General features: G+C 29.9%; 1 protein-coding gene across 1 annotated transcript in view; it reads right to left on the bottom strand.

Moving 5' to 3' along the window:
- Nucleotides 1-6,295: 6,295 nt before the first annotated feature.
- The window catches only part of LOC136091499 (uncharacterized), a 32,591-nt gene continuing 16,204 nt past the window's right edge, over nt 6,296-22,682 (bottom strand). Inside the window, exons 2-3 of the mRNA XM_065819126.1 lie at nt 15,954-16,060; nt 6,296-7,523 (exon numbers count right to left, since the gene is read on the bottom strand). Coding sequence (XP_065675198.1) covers nt 6,522-7,496 — 975 coding nt within the window. The 5' untranslated portion in view covers nt 7,497-7,523; nt 15,954-16,060 and the 3' untranslated portion in view covers nt 6,296-6,521. The remainder of the gene's footprint in view (nt 7,524-15,953; nt 16,061-22,682) is intronic.

Raw genomic sequence — 22,682 nt, forward strand, 5'->3', positions numbered from 1 at the left:
CTATGTTACTAATATAAACTATAAGTAAACTACTATACACTATATACTTACTAAAAAGGCCTTCAGCTCCTTTTAATTGCTCTAAAAAATGAAAAATACTTGCTTAAATTGATCTAAAAAGACTGAAGACAAAACTGAAACACTTTACTAAAACATTGTACTAAAAAAAAATTTTTTACCAGTCATTTTAGTTTTAACTTCATCTAAAAAAAAAAAATAAAAATAAAAACAACGAACAACAAACAAACTTCAGCTTTTAAACAATGAACAACGTCAGTTCCTCTTGAAACTAAAAAATTATCAGCTCTAATCGGCTGGAAGACCTTGCTTGAAAGACCACGTGGAGTAAAGAAACGCTTTTAGAAAAGCCTAGAAAGTTCTTTATTAAAAAAGAAAGTGAAACGACACTAACACTATTAAATAACAGTATTTATATTTAGAAGATTAGATAAGTTACAGTATTCATGTTTAGATAGTACTAAAAAAACTATTTTATCAGACATTTTATTTCTAACTTCTTCTAAAAAGTGAAAATAGGCTATAAAAATTGGAAAAGTAAAAATAACCATCAACAAACAAACGATTATTTAAATTTTCTATTTTAAACAATGAACAACATCAATTCTTTTCGAAAATAATAATATATCAGCTCTAATTTGCTTGCTGACCTTACTCGAAAGACCGCATGGAATATATAACCGCGCATTCAAAAGTCTAGAAACTACTTAAAAACTAAGAAATGGTGTATTTTACAGAATACAGAACCGTCATTAACAACACGAACATTAGGCGTAACTATGCGCGCTATTCATTAGCGTATTAATATTTAGATTAGTATTAGTCAGTAGAAATCTAAACTCTGAGAAAAAGGTTTTACTTTAACATAAGTTTTTCGAAGGAGTTGTAAGTTTTTAACGTTTTTCTAGAATTTTTTTCTTTAAATTCCATTGCTTTTGTTGATTTTAGAAAAATGTATGATAATATTAACAAAAAATAAAAACAGAAGAGGAGTGCAATTTCCTTAGAAAAAAAAATTATAATTGTGGATCGTTTCAAAATTATATTTTTTAAAGGAAAAGGATCTACAGCCATAGGTAAAAATTTTAATTTGGACGAATCTACAGTTAGAGTAATAAAAAAAAAATGAAGCGGCAATAAGAAAATTTGCCATTTCTGGTACAAATTTGAGTGCTAAAATTTTATCATACTCAAAAGACACCCTAATAGAAAAAACAGAAAAGGCGCTCGCAATTTGGATTGAAGATTTAACTCAAAAAAGAATTCCTTTAGATGGGCATTTAATTAAACAGAAAGCTCTTCAATTTTACAAGCAGTTGAAGGAATCGGAGCCATCTACATCTTCAGATGGGAATAATGTACAATTTTCGGCCAGCACAGGATGGCTTACTGGTTTTTTAAAAACATATTCTTTTCATAACCTGAAAATAAAAGGTGAAATCGCTTCTGCCGAAGAAGAAACTGCGATAAAATATCCTGAAAAAACTAGCTAAAGTTATCGAAGATGGCGGATGTTGTGCCGATCAAATTTTTAACGCAGACGAAACTGGATTATTTTGGAAAAAGATGTCAACCCATACCTACATTGTAAAGTCCGAAAAAACTGCAAGTAGTTTTAAAGCTGTAAAAGATCGAGTTACTTTTTTGCTTTGCAGTAATGCATCTGGAGATCGAATGTTGAAACCACTGCTTGTAAATCGATCTTTGAAACCATGTGCATTGAAAGGAAAAGGTCTAAAAAAAACTGCCCGTACATTGGATGGCAAACAAGAGGCCTGGGTGACAACTGCTATTTTCACTGAATGGTTCAATAAATGCTTTGTACCAGAAGTCAAAAAATATATGGAAGAGAAGCGTCTTGAATTTAAAATCCTATTAATTGTTGATAATGCACCAGGTCATGCAAATTTAGATCATCCAAACATATAACTAGCTTTTTTCCCTCCTAATACAACCACAACCACTCACAACCAGCCTTATTCAACCATTAGATCAGGGAATTATTTCCACCTTTAAGAAATATTATGTAAAGTTCACTTTTCAATTCATTTTTGATACACTTGAAAAAGAACCAACCACAGTTATCGAAGTTTGGAAAAAATTTAATATTTTGGACTGTATAAACCATTCTGCCTTAGCAAGACCACAAACATTAAGTGCATGTTGGAAAGCAGCTTGGCCTGAATGCGTATCAAAAAGAAATGAGTCAAATCAAATACCAAACATATCATCAGAAATTATTTCATTGACCAAAGAAATTGGTGGAGAAGGTTTTGATACTTTGGGTGAAAACGATGTTGAAGAATTGCTTGAGGACGAAGCCCTAAGTGATGATAACATTTTGGAAAGTGTGGAATTAGTTGCTATTGAAGATTTTGAAAAAGATAATGAACCAAAAGAAGATCCAGCCTCACTCACAGCAAATTTAATTCGAGAAGGTCTCCAACTTTCCAGTAAACTAGAACATTGTTTCCTTGTGAATGACAACAATTCAAAACGCGCCTTGAAATTTCAACGTGAGCTGAAATTTCGTATGTCTGGCTACCGAGAACTTCACAAAGAATTAGGCAAATCATCAAAGGGTCAAATTACCGACTGTCTTGTCAAAGAAAAAAAACCAGCAGAAATTCCTCATGATACATTAGCATGCAGATCTGACGAGGCCATTATATCTTCTTGTGATGAAAGTGATTTTGCACCTGTTCACAAACGTATTCGTACATTATCAGACAGCGACGAGTGATGTGATAAATATTTTATTATGTACAATTTCCTAATATGATTTCAAATTAAGTTTTCTAATGTTATTTATGTTTTCAATGAAATATTAAGTTTTGTTTATGTTATTTATTTTTTTATTTTCAATAAAATATGAAAAAAAAAATTTGATGTTATCAAATAATTTAAAAAATTTTCCATGATTTTTTATACTTTTTTTATGCGACTTTTGATGTGTTTTAAGTCATTATTTAGGTTTTATGCAATTTTTTGAGTGAATAGAACGTATCCACAATATTACATATAAATGTGTCTTTTTTTGTGCGATTACTTTTTGTGCGGATTGTCCTGGAACGCATCTACCACATAAAAAGAGAATTGAGCGTATATTTACTCCAAAATCAATTTCATCAGAACATTCATCCTTTAAACACGTATCAGACTGACTAAAAATAGTCTGTTTTGCTTTTTTTTTTCTCGAGGACGTTTTACATTGTTAGTTATTAGATGATTTTCCTGTGATTTTTCTTTACCCCTTTTGAAGTAGTTATTTTTCTTAATTTGGCTTTGGGGTGAGGTCGTACTATTTCAGGTGAAACAATAAATGATGTTGATGGTAATCTCACAGAAGCCATTTGCCCAAAAACAATAGACGATGTTGATGGTAAATTGGCGGTTTACCATCAACATTGTAACATCGTAAAGTTTTAACACCAATGCTTTTATTAGAAATGTTTCAGTATTCGCTATTGGCCTATCATTGTAACATTTGCAGCTATAAAGTCAATATCAGTAAAAATATTTTCATAAAATGGATAAAATCAATTACATTTAAAACTGATTACAATGTTATTTGGTAGAAAAGCATGAGGATAAGCTTAACCAACAAGGCAAGATATATCATAAATTCTAACTTGTTAACCAGCATTACCTGGTGATATCACCTAGTTATTTATGGCATTGTTTAAAACGGTCCGAAAACACTACAATTGAGAGATTGCATTTTATGGCTAGTATAAGAATAAAATATCATTAAAACTATGCTCAATTTTTTTGCTAACTCAATTAATAAAAGAACAGATTTTTCAATTGATGGTCGTACATTACTAATAAAATATTCAAGAAATTGCACAAAAATGACTTCATTTGACCATCCAGACTTATTAGCTGCTTCTACACTTCCAGGAGGGCAATTATTTAAGATGTAGTCTTTAAGTTAAGTAGCAGGTGGAAATACAAGTAATGATGGGATGCTATTTCCAGTTGTATTAATGGCTGCAATCATTGTTATATTATTGCCTTGTTGAGCTCTATTCACTCTCTCTATTTGTTTTTTGTCTTTTGGCGCTAGAACTTTTGATGTTACGTGGACTGTGGTAATTCCTGTTTCATCAGCGTTCCAAATGTTTGATGCATCAAAATGATAGCGTTCTAAAATAATTTTGTAATTTTTAAATGCAATTCTTACTAGTTTTACTACTATTTTGTTTCTCTATTGAAAGCAGATGATCTTCCAAAACTTTTAGTCTGTGGTTTAATTAGAAATAACTTATTATTGTATCTTTCGCGAAAATCTTACTGCAGTTTTTTACCAGCACATTTATTTTTCATCCCCAAAGTTTCAATTTTTTATGACTTTCTAAAGCATTCTCCTTGCACACATATGCAAAACACTCATAATGTAAGCTTTAATGTAAGTCCGTAATGCATTTTTTCAGCATCTGCGAAGTAGTCTACCAAAATAAATTCTTCTTCTGTTCAGAATATTTTTTTCGGTTTTGTTTAGCAACTTCCAGTTTTTTTAAACTGCTTCAAGTTTCATTTTTTGATATTGCAATGTCGGCGCTTCTCAACTTCCTCTAAATCAATATAATGTGTTCTATCATAATCAATCATAAAAACATTGTGAGGGAGGGGGAGGGGGTAAAGAAAGTTGAGTAGCGCCGCTATATCTGGCAGATTCACTTAAACTTATTTTTTGTTCAAGCACAAAGTTCACTGCATTAAGCATACCCGTTTTAGAAAATGCCAAGGGGCAAGGTTGGTGATTTTGTAAGAAGTTAAGAAAAACACGGACCATGCTCCTTAGCATTTTAAAACTAAAATGTGTTAACAGAATTGATTAACTATTTTTATGCATTTAATTCCCAAGAGTTTTGCAGAAATTAAGTAATAAAATGAACCTGTTTATAATATTGCTTGAGCTATCCAACTTAACAAAATTGATGATTGAAAGTGAAGTAGTAATCCAAGAATAAATAGTGAAGGGGAGAGTGATCAAAAGCTCAACGTGGTCAAAGGTACAATAGGTTTCTCTAATAATCATTAGCGTCAAATTGGAAAAAAATGAATCTATTTTAATGTCTACACTTATAGACTAATATTTTTTAAATTTAGGTTAGCGTTTTCATACTTTTTGGTGAGACGCAATTTACAAAATTTAGTTGGTTGTATAAGTTACAGCGTCTGAGAATTTTTCACTATTTTTAACTTTGATACCTGCAATGAGAGCTCAGTATCATTCTTGCATTTAGAGATGTTAAAAAATTCAACGTGGTCTGCATATCTTAAATGGAGTCTCACTTATACCAATGTAAGATTTTTCATTAGGAGAGGTATCATAATTAGCGTAGGTTACGTAACCGTAGCATAGGTTAGGTAAGCGTACGTAAGTAAGGTACATAGGGTAGGTTACGTAACATTTTTAAATAAATGTTAAACAAGCAACATTGTAAACCAAGCAACTGTATAAATGCTTGATTAACAATGTTGCTTGTTTAACATTTATTAAAAAATGGTCAGATTTATTAAAGCAGTTGGATCTCAGGAAGTTGTAAGAAACGAACTATTGATAAAAAAAGACTTTCTGCCAAAAAGAATAAGTATTCAAGAGTTAGCAATTTTAATATGATCAATACGAAAACCTTCAGTTGCTAAAAAGTAATACCAAATCACGTGACACAAATTCCCCAAAACTTATGTTTAGAACAGGAAAAAATAAAGTTATACTTTCTCAAAACAGTATAACTTTATTTTTGGTCTCTAGACGTTTGTACAAATTTTATTATCTTCATAAAAGTTGGTTCTTAAAGAATGCCAGTTTGCAAGAGGTCTAAAAGTATCTAAGCCAGTACGTACAGGTTTACAAAATATTGCAAAGAAACATTTATAAGTAAAAGAAATAAAAAGAATAAAGATCTCTATTCTTTTTAGCAACAAAAGGTTTTTTTATTGATCATATTAAAACTTTTAAGTCTTAAATACATATTCTTTCTGCTGAAAGTCTTTTTATCTCTTTCTCAAGAAGGAGATTAAAAAAGCCATTTAAGTTGTACTAATTGTAAAACTAACAAAAAAAAAAACTTTTTTTTGTTTTTAGTTTTTGTTAAACGTACCTAATAATAACAACTATTCTAAGACTTAAAAGCAAACGAAAAAATATCTTAAAAAAACGTTTTAAAAGCAACAATGTATCATGTATTTGATTTAAACATGTTTTTTCTGATTGGTTCATACATAATATGTTTTCAATCAAAAAAGTAAATAAAAACAGGCTAAGTATATCATGGTGAACATAATAAGTTTATTCAGTAGAACCAGTTTTATCCATTAAAAATTTTTTTGTTACTTATTAACAATTTTTTAAATATTTCAAATCAATGTTTATTTCTTCTTAGCTCAATATCTATGTGACGTTTCGAATGTTAACTCTTCAAATACGTTTTTAAGAAATTAGTGCTATGTAAATCTCGGTAAAAGTAAACACAAACAAGTTTAACGTTATTTTACATTGCTGATGTTGATCTGCAATCAGATGTGATTACCTGGGTTGGCTTTGTCCTTCGATTGAAATTTGAAAATAATGAATTTATTCTTAAACCAAATGTTTTGGAAATCTTTCTGTTTCTAAATGCATAGATTAATGGATTAATCCAGGAACTTACTTCTCTAATGACTACGGTCCATATAAGTACCCGATAAGCTGCAGGAATTAGAGTAATGTTGCTTTTTGAGAAAACTAACGACAAATAAAACTGCGCTACCAAGCATGGCGTGTAAAACAATACGTGCGTAAGTGAAATTATAATTACGGTCTTTGTTATATAGTTTTTAATTTTAATATTTTTCTGAACTTGAACAGAAGTTTTCAATTTTCTTTTAGTTTGAATAAGAATTAAAAGATTAGCAATAACAATCAGAAAAAGTAAAACCACAGTAAAACTACCAGTTCCAATATAGATTATAAACTGCAGATGCAAGCTTGATGAAGCATGCACTGCACTATACAAGACAGCATTAATAAATGTAAAAATAATAACAAACAAAATGTATCCAAGTAAATAAGAGTCTTTAATAACAATTCCACAAATCTTGTTTTTATAAAATACCGTAAGATGACGCTCACAAGAAATTATTATAAAAACTGAGCTTGATAAAACTAATAACCACACTCGAAAAAATGATATAATAGATATCTCTAAGCAACCAAAATTATCAATCAGTTTAAGTAATATAGATTGAGGTGGCGAAACTATTAGGGCATATAATATATCAGTAACAGATAGTGCAATGACTAGACTTTCGTTCCGAGTATACCTTTTGTTTACATTTGCAATACGTAAAGCCAAAATTAAAAAACCATTAGATGCAAGTGTAAATACTGCGTTAAAAATATAGCATGTAATTAAAAATTTGCTGTTAGTATATTCCACCATATCTTTATGTTGATATCGACATATTGCATCTTTGTTACTCGACATGCCTTTTTTTATGCAAACAAAAAATATCTAAAAAAAATAAACATTAAATACATTTTTAAGTTTTATAATGTATATATCTATTATTTATATAAAAACTTAAATTTACTTTAATTATACAATAAATTTTAATTGCCAACAGATTTTACAAATAACTGCGTATTTTTGCAGTATATTTATATGCAGTATATAGTTATTTCAGGTACTTGAAATGTTCATTTTTCTATTTACTATTCCAGTTAATATTGTGGGTACTCGTAGAACATGTTCGGGTGGTTACTTTAAACACATTTTTTGCGGAGATAAGTTTGAAAAAATATTTGAATCAAAATTAAATTTTTTCATTCATATCAGTATAACTAATATGATTATAGGTTAGTTTTAACTTCTTTATCACAAAATCAATATTTCTTTATTTTTTTCTTGTTTTTTTTTAACGAGACTGATTTTGTACATTCTAAGTATACTGTGCGCAGGCCTAGCGATACTAGGCGCGTACATTGACGCATTTAATATAATTAAAATTTTGATTCTTATTTTTTCCATGAGTATTTAAATTCAGGATGAATAAGTGAATTTTATAGGTGCGAACTGGCATAAGTGCGAAGCAGTTGCAAAACTAAACTAGAGTAAAAGCGAATTGGCATAAGTGCGATTTGGTATAAGTGCGCCAAATAAATTTAAAAAAAATTGAAAAACTGCAAATTTTATGAGTGCAATCTGACATAAGTGCGAAGAAGTTACAAAAAGTGGCATAAGTGCAAACTGGTTTAAGCATAAATTGGCATAAGTGCGCCGAATAAAATTGCAAACATTAACATAAGTGCAAATTAGCATTTCGCCCTTTCGCCAATTAGCACTTACACCAGTTTGCTCTTATGCCAATGTTTAAAATCTCTTTTGGCACATTTATGCCAGTTCACATTTATGCTGATTTGTACTTATGCCAGCGTTTGTAACTGCTTTGCACTTATGTCAGTTTCCACTTATACCAATGTTTGCAAATTCTTTCGACGCTCTTATGCCAGTTTGCATTTATGCAAATTCGCACTTTTACCAGTTTTTGCAACTTCTTTGCACTAATACCAGTTCGCACTTCTGTCAATGTTTGCAAATTCTTTTAGCATACTTATGCCAGTTTGCATTTAAGCCATTTTGCACTTGCACCAATTTTTGTAATTGATTTGCACTTATGCTAGTTTTTGCAACTGCTTTGCATTTATGCTAGTTCGTACCTACACCAGTTCGCATTTACGTCATTTGCACTTATGCTAGTTTGCACTTATGAAATTTGCAATTATTAAGTCCTCCCTTTATATTTACTAAAATCAACATCTTGATGTTTATTTTAAAAAATAAAAATTTTTTTAAAGTTTTGTAAATTTGGCTTAAAATAAATATAAATAATGCAAACTTTATGTAAAAAGATAAATGTAAAAAATTAAATAAATATAAATACATTTGTTTAATTTAAACTCATTTTTAACTCATTTGTTTGCATCACAAGTTCTTAATATTTTTTTTAACGGTTGTTCCTTTGAAACATGTGCATATTTTATTGGTATATATATATTGGTATACGTTTTTAAAGTCAGCTAACAAAACTTATTTTAATTGTATTTAAATTGTTAAAAAAGTAAGTTTTAAATACTTTTTTTAAACTTTTAAAAAGCTTTTTATCCTTTTAACTTCTTTCAATTCCTGCTTATCTTTATGTCAAATATCTTTTTTTGTACAATTTCCTATGGTAATGTATTAGATTAGACAACTGTATATATATATATATATATATATATATATATATATATATATATATATATATATATATATATATATATATATATATATATATATATAAATATATATATATATATATATATATGTATATGTATGTATGCATATATATGTATATATAATGTATATATATATATATATATATATATATATATATATATATATATATATATATATATATATATATATATATATATATATATTATACATAATACACCAATATGGGAAAAAAAATTTCCAATTGAGAATTGTTTTCAGATTAATATTTTTTTGTAATAGTTTTATTTTTTTTGTAATATTTTTTGTAATATTTGTAATATTTTTGTATTATTAATATTGTAGTATAATTATTTGTAATATTTTTGTAATATTTTATTTTGTAATAATATTTTGTTGTAATAGCATTATTTAGAATTTAACGTAAACTGATACATTTTTATAACAATCGAAAAAAGACATTAAAAAGTATTTCGAATTAAAAGTGTAGCGATGGCGCAGTGGTTAGAGTTCAGGATAAGAACTAAAAGATCCAAGGTTCTACACCGGCTCTAGCTAATAAGTGATATTGGTAACGAAGGAGGCATGAACTCCCTAGTTAAATTCTCTTACGCGGTGTTCTGTGATAAGACCGTAAGGAATTATTTGAGCAGATTAAAAACAAAATAATAATAATAATAATAGTAATAATAATAAAAATACAAAAGAAAAAGTAGTAATAAAAAAAACTTCATTATAGCATTGGCGCCGGCGGGATTTTTTGATGTTTTAGATAAGACACTTTTGCACATTATGTAAACTCCAAACTTAAGTATGCTCATGTCTATGCCAAATGGGAAGGCTGAAAAATTGCAATGGTGGAGGCCTGAGAATAAAGAAAACTTAAAACGTTTCCTTCCTGCAATAAGTAGTATGTTGAATTCAAGCGTGAGCTTACGTCTTGTATTCATTGGTGGTCGGAAGTTTAAGTTCTTAACAAATGCATTTTAGTTTTTATTGTGCTATACTAGAGTAGTTAAAATAGGTGACAATTTGTATTGAAGCAGCAAGTTAATTCCGTTATTTCTATTTGAGAATATAGCAATACATCGACAGCCAGTTGTAGTAAATGAATAAAACATTTGGCAGAATCATATTCTGAATGTCGTATTCTTTTTATTATATTGGGTCCACTGTCATGGACAAGAAAATGGATTTTGCTATGTGAAATATTCCACCTTTTTGCAATAGTATTAAGTTCTTTTGCGATGTCGGTACCAGTTTATAAACCATACACAGATTCATCACTAAAACAGCATGTCCAAGAATGAAATCTGGAGATATCTAATGCTGTTAAATATATCGGGGGTAATTTTCTCAGGAGCGACAAGGTACTTTGTATCGTGGTACTGCCTTTTCCATAAGCTTGTTTAAGCCAGCTCGTTCAACAAGTGATAATGGTACATAGTATTAAGCAATCATTTTGGATCATTATTAACCAAGGTCGGACCAGGGAGGTTGGGAGGGATTATCTCCCCCGGGCTCTAATATGCCTAAAGGTCCTGGGCTCCACTATAAATCAAGATGCATAAGTAAAACACACAATAATACAAGGCAGTAATAACTATTTATTATTTATATACATTAATTTTTAAGAGAAAATGCTATAAATAGGTAGTTAATTCAACGATTAAAATATGAAATGTTTAATAAAATATGCAAAAACATGGTTAAACAGCCTTGCACTATTATTTATTAGTGCTAGAGTAAATTATTTTGAGTAAGAGACTAAAAGATTGATTTTTTACCAAAAAACATTAAACTTTGTGTTTTTATCAAGTTATCTAAATATATTTTATATAAGCCCAGAGCCCAGTAGAGGATAAAAATATGCTGGTGCAAAATTATTTTTGGGACCGCTTCCTCATTACAATTATATTATTAAGAGATTCAGAACTTAATACTAATAATAATAAGCAATAATAATCTGTTTGGGAAGCATTGGTTTATTATAAGCCAGTGCTTCCCAACCAATTGATTGTTCCACAAGTTATTGTTCATGATAATGTGGGTAAAGAATAATTAATTGTTCCACAAGTTATTGCTCAAAATAAAGATAGAGATAAATTGATTCTTTTGGAGGATGGTGTATCTAAAGAAGAAAATACAGATGGTGAATAATCTGAGCCAAATAAAATTGAATAAGAATTAGCAACTGATATGACTTGTTTTATTTTGCCAAAAACTTCATCCTTGGTGAAAAACTTTTTTCCTAAAATTGCATCCATTTCAGCCATCAAATGTGTCGGACTTCAATGAAAAACGAGTATATAACAGGTATATGTTTAAGGTGAACAAGTCCAAAGAAATCATATTCCACTTCGCAGCTAAGAATAAATAAAAGGAAGTTTAACTGTAAAAGAAAATGTTAGGTGAAACAAAAATACGTTTTAGTTATAATATACGTAACAGTTTTACTTACTTACTTTCCTTCCTTCTCCACCACGCGAGATCTTGCTTTAACACAGCAAAAAAACTGCTAGTTTGTTGTCTTCCCTACAAATTTCATAATATTTCCACATAGGTGATTATACATATTAAAAGATGCCATTTTTTAAGCTTTTAACGAACAAAAATTTGAAATAGCACTACTTTTGTTACTTATTGAGGTTTTTGCAAGCGAAATGACAATCGAATAAGTCTTTTGTATTCACTGAATTGACTTATCGATTTAAAATGTTTTTAAAGGATAATTAATTGTAAATGTAGTTATAAGATTTTTAATGACAATATTTAGTTTTGTAACTTAATATAAATTTTTTTTTTAAACCTCTTCGCTTCCAACAAGGCTGCAAGCAACCACTAACTAAAGTTGGAAGTTACTGGAAGAGAAAAGATGAAGATTGTAGAGCAAGATAACGATTGGCGGACAACTTAAAGGATTGCAAATTATATGAATCAGGAAAGCAAGATGAAGGAAGCGAATTTCAAAGAATTGATGTTTGAGGAAAAAAAATAGAAAAGAGAAAGAGAAGCAACATTACGATAATGTGATAATGGTTGGAGGTTGGCTACAATAGCAGGTCCGACTATGTTTACAATGCGTTTTTGCACCTTGTCTAGAAGAGAAAGGGCATCATTAGAAGATCCGCCCCAGATATGGCAACAGTATTCCATATAGGGCCGGATTTGAGGTTTATAGAGATAGAGAATAGAATCCGAAGTAAAAAAGTGCCGAGCTCGATAAAGAGATGCAACCTTGGCAGATGCTAATATTGCAACTGATTTGATATATGGTTTCTAAGAAAGATTGGAAGTAAGAGTTAATCCTAGAAGATGAAGAGTAGATAACTCATCGAGTACATCACCGTTTAAAAATATAGGAAGATCTAACTTATTACAATAACGATTGGATGAAAAAAATTGACTTTTATCTGTATTGAAGTTCACCAGACACTGTGAGCCCCATGCTGTAGCAAAAGTGAGATCCTTTTCAAGCTCAAATGCCCCCTCCAAGCAATCAGAGAGTGTTGGTTTCTTATCACAACAAGAATATATGGTAGTATCATCAGCAAACAATGCTACCTTAGACGTGAGAATATCTGGAAGATCGTTCATGTAAATTAAAAAGAGTATAGGGCTAAGAATAGAACCTTGAGGAACACCTGAAGTTACAGAATAAGAAGAAGAGTACTGTCCATAGAGGGCAACTTTTATACTACGATTGAAAAGAAAGGATTCAATAATCTTAAAGATGTTGCCAGATATACCATAAGAAGAATGCTATATAGAGAAGAACAGCATGCCAAACTTTATCAAAAGCTTTTGATATGTCAAGAGTGATGGCCTTAAACTCTCCACCTTTATCTAATGCGCGATAAAACCTATCGGTTATTGCTGTTAGCAAATCAGCTGTAGAACGAGAAGATCGAAATCCATATTGATGGTTAGAAAGTTAGTTCTTAGATTCAAGATGAGAAATTAAGTGTTTGTTAATTAAAGATTCAAAAACCTAGCTTATGATAGGAAGAAGACTAATGGAATGGTAGTTAGACAAATCAGATCAAGATAGGGATAACAGATGCCGCTTTCCAGCAGGCTTGAAAACAAGACTCTGATAAGCACTTGTTGAATATTTTGAGAGTATAGATGACTTCTCCGGAGAACACTTCTGCAAAACAATAACAGGTATGTCGTCCGGGCCACAATCGGTAGAAGAGTCTAGGCAGGAAATCACTTTAGATACAGAAGCTGGAGTGATACGAATGTCAAGCAATGTATCAACCTGTTTGTTGGCAATATCAGGTAGAACGCAACTAATGGAATCAAGAGATGATATTGATAAAAAGTTTTTAGTAAACAATTCAGCTTTGTCTTAAGGTGAGGTGACAAAGTCTGAACCATACAAGAGAGGTGGAATTAAAGATTTGCCCTTATTTTTAATACTATTAAAGATTCTCCAGAAGTCACAAGATTCTAATTTTTGAGATGAGATAGGAGATTTCATGACCTGAGAATAGCGGGCTTTGGCATTAGACAAAACCTTTTTACAATTGTTTCTAGCAGTAATAAAAAGACGTCTGTTTTCTGGAGAATTGTTTTGGTGATAAATATGGAAGTAACGGTTTCGATTGGCAATTGCAGCAGCACAGTGTGAGGAAAACCATGGAGGAGAATGAGGCTTGATCTGGAATCGTCGAGAGGGAATAAAAGATTCCATGCCAGCCTGAATCCACAAAGTTATGTAAGAAGCACATTTGTCGACAGGAAGACAAAATATTTCTACCCAAGGGCCATCACGAAGAAAATCACGGAAAGAATCCCAGTCAGCTTTACTGTAGTTGTACGAGGTTTGATAATAGCGGGATTCAGGTGATGAAGAAGAATGAGATATTAGTTTTAGAGAGATCAAACTGTGATCAGAAGCACCTAAGGGTGAATGTGGAGAAACTGAGCACTGACTAGGATCAGAAACAAGACATAAGTCGAGTAGAGAAGATAGATGATTTGGGTTGTCAGGAAAGCGAGTTGGAAAGTTGACTATTTGAGTTAGGGATTGAGAAAGGCAAAAGTTTTGGGCTTTAATGCCTGCATAATTACTGACACTAGAGCCAAGCCATTCAGAGTGGTGAGCATTAAAGTCATCGACAACAACTATATTAGCTGATGGATAAAGAGAACGGGCTTGATCAATATGATCAGAAATAACATCAAAAAGAGTGCATTATTGAGATGAAGGAGAGAGATATAGAACAAAGAGAAAGACGATAGAGTGAAGTGGTGCTAAACGAAAGTGGGTGAATTCTTACGAATGTAAATGCCCAGGCCAAGGATGTGAATATTACAGTCTTTACAAATTAAAGGAAGATAACCATCAACACTAAGATCGCAGTATGAGGTAGCTGAACTTAAATTAGTCTCACAAAGAGCAAGTAGGTCTAGTGAACTTTGCAAGAGATAAGACTCAACAGAACAAAAGTTACTTCGAAGACCACGAATATTATTGAATGATAGGTTTAGAGAACTTAGTGATGATGATGGTTTTTTGTCTTTTATAATTTTTGGTACTTTATTCATTTTTAAATTTGTTGAAGAACTTGACTCAAAGCATAGATAGTACTCAGAATACTGTTTAATAGCCCAACCAATTGCCTCATTAATACTATTAAACCCTAAGCCGTACCAAAGTGCTCCAAATGTGGCCTCCGCAATGCACACCAAAAGTACAAAGAGGGACACCATCCATGCGCAGCATGGCGCTGTCAATACTTTGATATTTTTCAGCTGTTGATGGAATCAGCCTCTCTGAGAGCTACCACAGAGTTCGGGAAACCTGACTACCAGTTTTTACATTGTTAATATTCCATTATAACTTTTTACATTGTTTATATTCCATTATTATTTTTAATAAAATAATAAAATACCATAAAATAACATAAATATATATGTTACTAAACGCTTACAGCTTATTACACTATAGTGTCTTTATTTTGTTCTGAACATCTGTTCAACAACATATCTTTTCAAATATTTTTTTCTTTTCTCTTTTCCTTATTTTTTCCTTATTTTGCTTAGGCTTGATAGTTTTGGTCCAGTTAAATGATGTTAATTTTTGCATTTTTTTGAAAAAAAAAACGCGATAATATCTATTTTTAAATGCAGTGTACATATTTTGTTTGTACCGGAAAATATTATTTAAAAAGTATTTTAGAAAATGGTTGAACTCACTATATATGTTTCTTGTGTGGAGGAAACCTTTGCGTCCAGTATGGATGTTTATAACTTTATTAGAAGCAATAAGATTTTAACTTTTATACATTATACCGTACAATTTTAAAAGATCTAAAAAATAAAAGAATATTGCATGCTTAACATGATATGTTTTAAACATCGTTTTATCTATAAGAAAAACTAATAAATGAAAATGTGAAGTAGTCTTCACACAGATGGATGAAAAATGAAGGGGCGTGAAGGTCTTGCAAAAATTGAAATTTTCAGTTTTCTTCCACCAATTGATATGATAAAGACATAATGTAAAAAGTTTTTTTATTATGTATTAACTTATTATTTAAGTGCCTTAAAGCAATAATTTATAATGTATATCTAAATATTGTTCAAAATATTACCAAAGTGTTCTTTCTAAGCAAAATATTACTAAAAATATAATCCTTTTAAATGACTAAAACTTACCTAGTGTAACAATATCTTTTGTGGCAACTTGCAACAAAAAGTTTGTTAAAGATTGAGGTAATTAAGCCATGTTGTTTTCTTTTCTGTACAAATAAATCCACTCAATTCTAATGGAACAAAGCAGGTAATAAGCTTAATGATTCTTATATAAAATTTATTAAAGAGACCTATAAGTCGTCGTTAATAAATTTTTTTTTTTAGTTATGCTTTTTTAATTTTTAATTTAAAAAAAAATCTTATATAATTAGATAATAGAAATAAAAAATTATACAACTTTGTATGATACTTTAATTAAAATCATTAGTTACCACTGTGCGGCCGTGGCGCAGTGGTTAGAGGGCTTGCTTTAGAAGCAGGAGATCCAGTTTTGAAACGAATCCTGGACATATATTCGCGTCACGGTAAGGAAGTAGGCGTGAACTTCCTAGTTAAATGCACTTCCGCGGTACTCTATGACAAGACCGTTAGGTTTTATTGGGGCACCTAAATAACAAAATTAAAAAAAAATAAAAAAAAAAAAAGCAGGCTTCTTGCTATACTTAGATAACGTATATCTTGATCTGGTGCCAGTTGTTTGTAGATTGCCTAACCTGTTGTACCATGGAAACCAACTTTTGATTTTAATATATTCACAACTTTTGAAAGAATATTACTTGGTAAAGAGGCCAGTCTGAGTGCAATATGATTTAAGAGACTCTTCAAATTACATGATGCTAAATAACTGTGAACAGCCCAAGTTTTCTTATCTGAAGAGCATTGTTTATAAACTTCTCTGGCATTATTTATTTTTTTATCGATAGAAGAATTCATTACACTTGTGTCATATTTTTTGACTAGTATATTATCATCTTTTTACATTTTTAACTTGTTGCAAATAATTCTTCTTATGTATTTTCTTTTATTAAACTTGTTAATCTTCTTTGTTTTGTTCAAAGTTATGTTTTATTTTATTCATATAAATCTTTTTCAAATGAGGAGGAAAATTTTTTTTAAAATACAATATTAGATTTATTAGATTTATTCCACTTCACCTTATATAATACAATTAATTATTCCAAATTTACCATCATGTAGGCACTTCACATGATTTGGATTTCTTTACTATCTTTAGCCATAATTATTACCAAAATATGTGAAAAATATTTCAAAATTTGACGATTTCAAAATGAGTTCATTTTTTAAATTTGGATTATTGGTTCCCGAGTTATGACAATTTACGTGCTGCTCAGTAATGCCTATTTTGGGTCAAAATTTGTGAAGTTTTTCTTAAGGATTTTTGGCACCAAAATTAAAAATTTTATTTACTTTTCAATTGACATCGACGAGAAGACTTACAGTTAAGCACAAATAATAAAGTATGTTCATTCTATTTTTTTTTTAAACCAAGGAATGAATGCATTTAATTATACAAATTGTTTTTGTGATATAGTTGGCCCAGGCGTTGTTTTGGGGCATTTGGGTCTAGGGCTATAAAATCACGGTAAAAGTAATAAAAATTAACTTTAGTCAAGGAAAAAAAGAGCTTTTTATTGTGTTATTAATTGTCAGAGTGAACTAATTTATACAAATTTATGAAACTCCAGAAACTATATTGGAATCGCAGGGCTCGTTTTCTCCATTTAGGGTAATTGGGCCAAGAGCAACAAAATTTCTGTAAAAAGTACAAATATTAACTTTAGTTAAAAGGCAATAACCTTTTCAATCTATAAGAGTAAACAAATTCATAAATTTATAAAAATCCTTAAAATATGTAAGAATCCAAGGGCTTGTTGCCCCCATTTGGGGTAATTGGGACAAAAGTTTTACAATTTCTTTGTAAAACTTTCGTCAAAAAACAATTTTTTCATAGTATAAGAGTGAACAAATTCCTATAAACTTATGAAAATTCTAAAATTATGTAAAAATCTTAGGGCTCGTTTCCCCATTTGGGGCAATTGGGTCAAACAAAATATAATTTCCGCAAAAGCCGTAAAAAACTAGAGTTTTTTCAAATTATTAGAGTGAACGTACTCATATACACTTATGAAAATGAAGAAAATATGTAAGTGGGTCATAAGCAATAAAATCTCTTTGGAAACCATAAAAAACAACTCTAGTTGAAAACAAGAGCTTTTTCAATCTTTAAAGCATTTCAGAGTGTTCATATGTTCCTGAAAGTAAAATGTTAATAATAAATTTGATTATCATTAAAAAAAATATGTTAGATTTATCTTTGTTTACATTTAAATAGTAGGATCTGAAATTAACAATCACAAGATTTTAAATTAATAAATACTGAAAAAAATTTCAGCCATAATACCTTTTAACTTTCTAAACAACTCTCCTTTTTGTTTCTAAGTCTAGCAATTGCGTTGGCTTTTTTCTTTTATTGTTCCTTTAGTGTATTGTTCCTTTGTTCTGGTGGAGGCAAGTTGCATGTGCGAATTATAGTTACCAAGTTCTCCATCAGCTTACTTGAATTTAAATCAATATGTTTATTTCCAGAAACTTTAGTTTTAAAAAACAGCTTCAATGAACATTATACCCCCATTACATTACAATAAAAATCTAATTGACTTTGATCAACTTGCTTCCTTAAAGTATTATTATCAATTTTTGAAGATTTTTTTTTCTGCTTCTTCTACTGTTAGCCAAACTTGTGATTTCAATTGAATCAGCACATTTACTATATTTGCGTTTTTTAGTGATGCTTTCTTTTCTGCATTTGCTTTGAGTTGCTGTTTTATTCTCAACATTGAAGTTTTCTTTGAAGATAACTCTACTTGTCGCTCTTTATACTTTAATTTATTTTCTCAACACTATGAGAAGCGGTTTCAATTAACATGTAACGCTCTTCTTCTGATTTTGCATCCAGCCAAGTTAAGGGTTTGATTCGGTACCTCATAGTATATGGTTGAATTGTTTGAATTTAGGCATTTGGTTTAGTTCAAATAAGTAGATCCAGAATCGCAAAATTACTTTCTGAAGCTTTTTTAGTCGTTGGTGTCTTTTCAGCAGCCTTTTAGTATTTACCGCCTGGGAGCTGATCAATTGCTTGTCTTTCGAGTATTAATAGAAATACATGGGAAATTATTTCTAATGACTGTTGCACCAAGACATCAAATTCTATATTGCCAGTATACTCAAATAGTTTTTCATAAAGTTTATCTTTATTTATTTTAACATCTCTTGGGTCAAATACAGGTGTTTCATTGAGCATTGGAGAAGCATCTTTGCAAAGATCTTACAATTTCATTTTTAAACGAAATAAATACTTATTCATGCTAAGAATGTTTTTCTTTTCTTCAATAAGTCTCCAAAGAGGACCAGTAATAAGCTTATCAAAAATACCAATTGCACAAGATTCAGCTAAAAATAATATATTTGATATATCTTCCTCAACTTTTTTCATTAGTTTATTAGGATTTGGTCATTGAAACAAAAATTCTTTAATAGATTTATAATGATAATACAGTGCAGCCCCATTATAAAACAAAATGTTAAATCTATTGCCTATAAAAGGAACAAACTTACACTTGTCTTAATCTTTTGCAATGAGAAAAGAATTGAAATAACCTGCCACACAAGCTTCATCACTACCTCTTTTTTGGATTGCTTTACATGTAGTGGGTATCAGTCTTGCAGCCCCAGATTCAAAAGTTTTAAATGCAATAGTGTTTTCGTGAGCATCACTAAGAGCAATTTTTTTAAATGAACCCAGTACTTTTTCTGTCTCAGTTGCAAAGTTTGTTAAAAGGTGTAACTTGCAAAAAAAGTTTGACATATCCTTAAATTCATTTTTCTGTTCAATTGTTAAACTATCCCAATGTTCTATAATTGCTAACAATAACTCCCTCATTTCTTTGAACTTACTGTTAAACAGTGGATTGACAGAACCTAAATCTGACAAAGTTGTTATAAATGAACAAATTATCTTTGCAAAGTTTTTTTCCCTGTCCTTTGTGTCTAGAATATCACAAATATCATATAACATTTCAGTTAAAAAACTTAAAGTTGATGCAGCATCTCCAGAGGCCATTTCTGATAGTCCAAATGATAGTATTCTACCGCTTTTGGTAGTCAACTGAAAGTTTTGATAATGTCTGTAATATTTGGTTGTTTTATCTCCACGCTAACAGTTTCCTGCGTCTTTTTCAATATTATCTAACATTTCTTCTGATACTTAAAGCTGTGCAAGAATTAAAGCTTCTGACATAAATCTAGATCTTGTACCTACTAAGGGAAGTTTTGTAATTCCTTTTCTTAGAAAGTTTTTTTAAAACAATTTTAATAAAGTTATTGACCTTGTTCATACTGACATTTAATGATAACAGCTCCATGATAACTTCTCGAATATCACTTGAATAACGTCCTCATTCAAATGTTACAATTTCCTCATCTTCCAACAATTCTTAAAGACAATTTAGATAAATGTTTTTTTTGTTTAATTATTCAACTTTTGCACTAAGTTCTTTAACTTCTGACTTTAAAAAAGCGAGATTTTCAATTGAAGAAAAGGAACTTTTTTTACATAATTTATTTTTCACACGGCTTAATTTCTTTTTGAGATTTCTTTTTTATTGACACATTATTTCAACTTTTGCATTGCTATTTTCTAGCATTTGATTAAGGCAATTCCATATTTAAAGTTTGAGCTGTATAAAGTGCTTTACAGTGCATGGCTTGTCTTACAAATTCTAATTTCTCTCCATTGCTGGTTTTTACAGCTAATTTAAGTTTCTTATTTTCACTTTCAAGACCATTCAACTGGTTACAGTAGTTTTCAGAAACTTTTTTAAAATTGTCGATTTCTTCAACTTTGCGCTTTAAAGTTTTATTTTTGATTTTGAGATGTAGAGCTTTCATAAGATTTTTTTCTTTTTCAGATGACTTTGATTGTAAAAATGATTGAATATTTGTTTCAGATAATGGTGATATAAATTTTAAAAGCAAAAATTCTTCTTCCTTTTTTTTAGTGAGCAACCTAACTTTTTGAATCACTCTTTATTTTCGAAAACAAAGTAAGGTCATTTTTAGCTATTTGGAAATTGGAAAAAAATTTTGAATAAAAACTGTGCACGCATTGGTTATGCTTTTGTCTTCTAAATTTTGATACCAGAAATACAGATCTCTATTTTGCATTTCAAACAGCTAGATATAAAAACCTAATTATATATCAAAGTCACATTAATAAGTGCTTTCTAAACATCCATGTAGATAACTAACTATATAGGCTAAACGGAATACCATAATGGTGCCAAGGAAAAAATTGAAAAAATGATGAAAAGTGTATTTTTAAATTGATAAATCCAGATATAAAAAGCAAATGGTTATAAAAACTAATATCAAGTACTATAATTTAATAACCTGAATATTCTTTTTTGAGAATGCCAAAAAAGCAATGTAAGTCAGCATATTTACTCGTCAAAATGTGTAAATTAACGTAACTATGAAGAAAACGACTTGAAAAATTTTCTGGCTTCTTTTTTAAGGAACTTTAAAGAATAATCTTCACAGAACAACATTTTTATTTAACATTTACCAAAGGTATACAACGGGCAATTTGGTTTGAAATTAGATAGCTTTAAATTTTTTTCCCGAAAAAGTTGCCGAAAAAAACTCTTTAATTTATATGATGAACTTGCGTCACGGAAAAAGTCACGTGACTGAAATCCCTACCAATATATGTACTTGAAATATTATTAATACCGTTAGATAAATTACTAAATAATGAATGAATAATTAATGAATGGTTTTTTCTTATATAATTGTATATATATCACGTTTTTTCATTTTCCAAAAATAAAAATTAGTCTTTATATTTTATAAATATTTTTTGAACAATGTTTGTTTGAAAAAACTTTTCATAAAAGAAACAATTTCTTTTAGATACATTTTTGACATCACTACATTTGCATAAAATTTACATTCAAAAATAAAGAGTTATTCTAAAAAATTAGTTAATAACCTTAAAAAGTATTGCCTATTTTTCATAAGTTTTTTAGCAATGATTTGTTTTTGGTAAACAATACTCCTACCCAGTGGACAACGGACCTAAAAAAGATGTCTTTTGAACGTTCAAAAGACGTCCAAAACATTAAAAATTGGGTAAATCTCAATTTTTCAAAAACTAGGTTTTCGTTTATTTCTCACCATAGTATAAAACTTATTTAAGCGCATTATTTCCTATAAAAATTATAATAAGGCAGCTCTTAAAACTGCGTATTTGACCGCACCCACACTAGAATTAATTTTTTTTACTCGTGTTCGGTAAAAAATTACTACCTAACTTTCATATACTGCCCATATACAAAGACACGAGATAAATGTAGTGGAGATAGCACAAACAAAAAATGTACCTAAAATATTTTGTTGCTATGCAAAATTAAGTATCCCTAGTGACTAAATGAAAAAAAAGCTGTCTTCATGCACATCCAGGTTCATTGCAAGTTAGCTATTATTATTCGCTTTACAAAAAGTTTTGTTTTATCGTCAAGACGAGTCATCTGCTCATCATGGGGCGGTATTTTGGTTGAAACTAAAACAACCGCTTTAGAGCTGCAATGAGTTCCCGTGGTTGTATTACAATTGGTTTTATAGCGGTAATCTGAGCCAAACGTCTAGTGTCTGAAAACTTGTAAAGCAAGATCTTTTATCTAGCAGGACTCCAGCTAAAAACAAAATGATCTTAGTTTTTTTTTTATTTATCACCAAAATGAATGAAACTTATACATAAAAAGTTTAATATTA

This window comes from Hydra vulgaris, chromosome 15, assembly GCF_038396675.1.
Source record: "Hydra vulgaris chromosome 15, alternate assembly HydraT2T_AEP".
Classification (NCBI taxonomy): Eukaryota; Metazoa; Cnidaria; class Hydrozoa; order Anthoathecata; family Hydridae; genus Hydra; species Hydra vulgaris.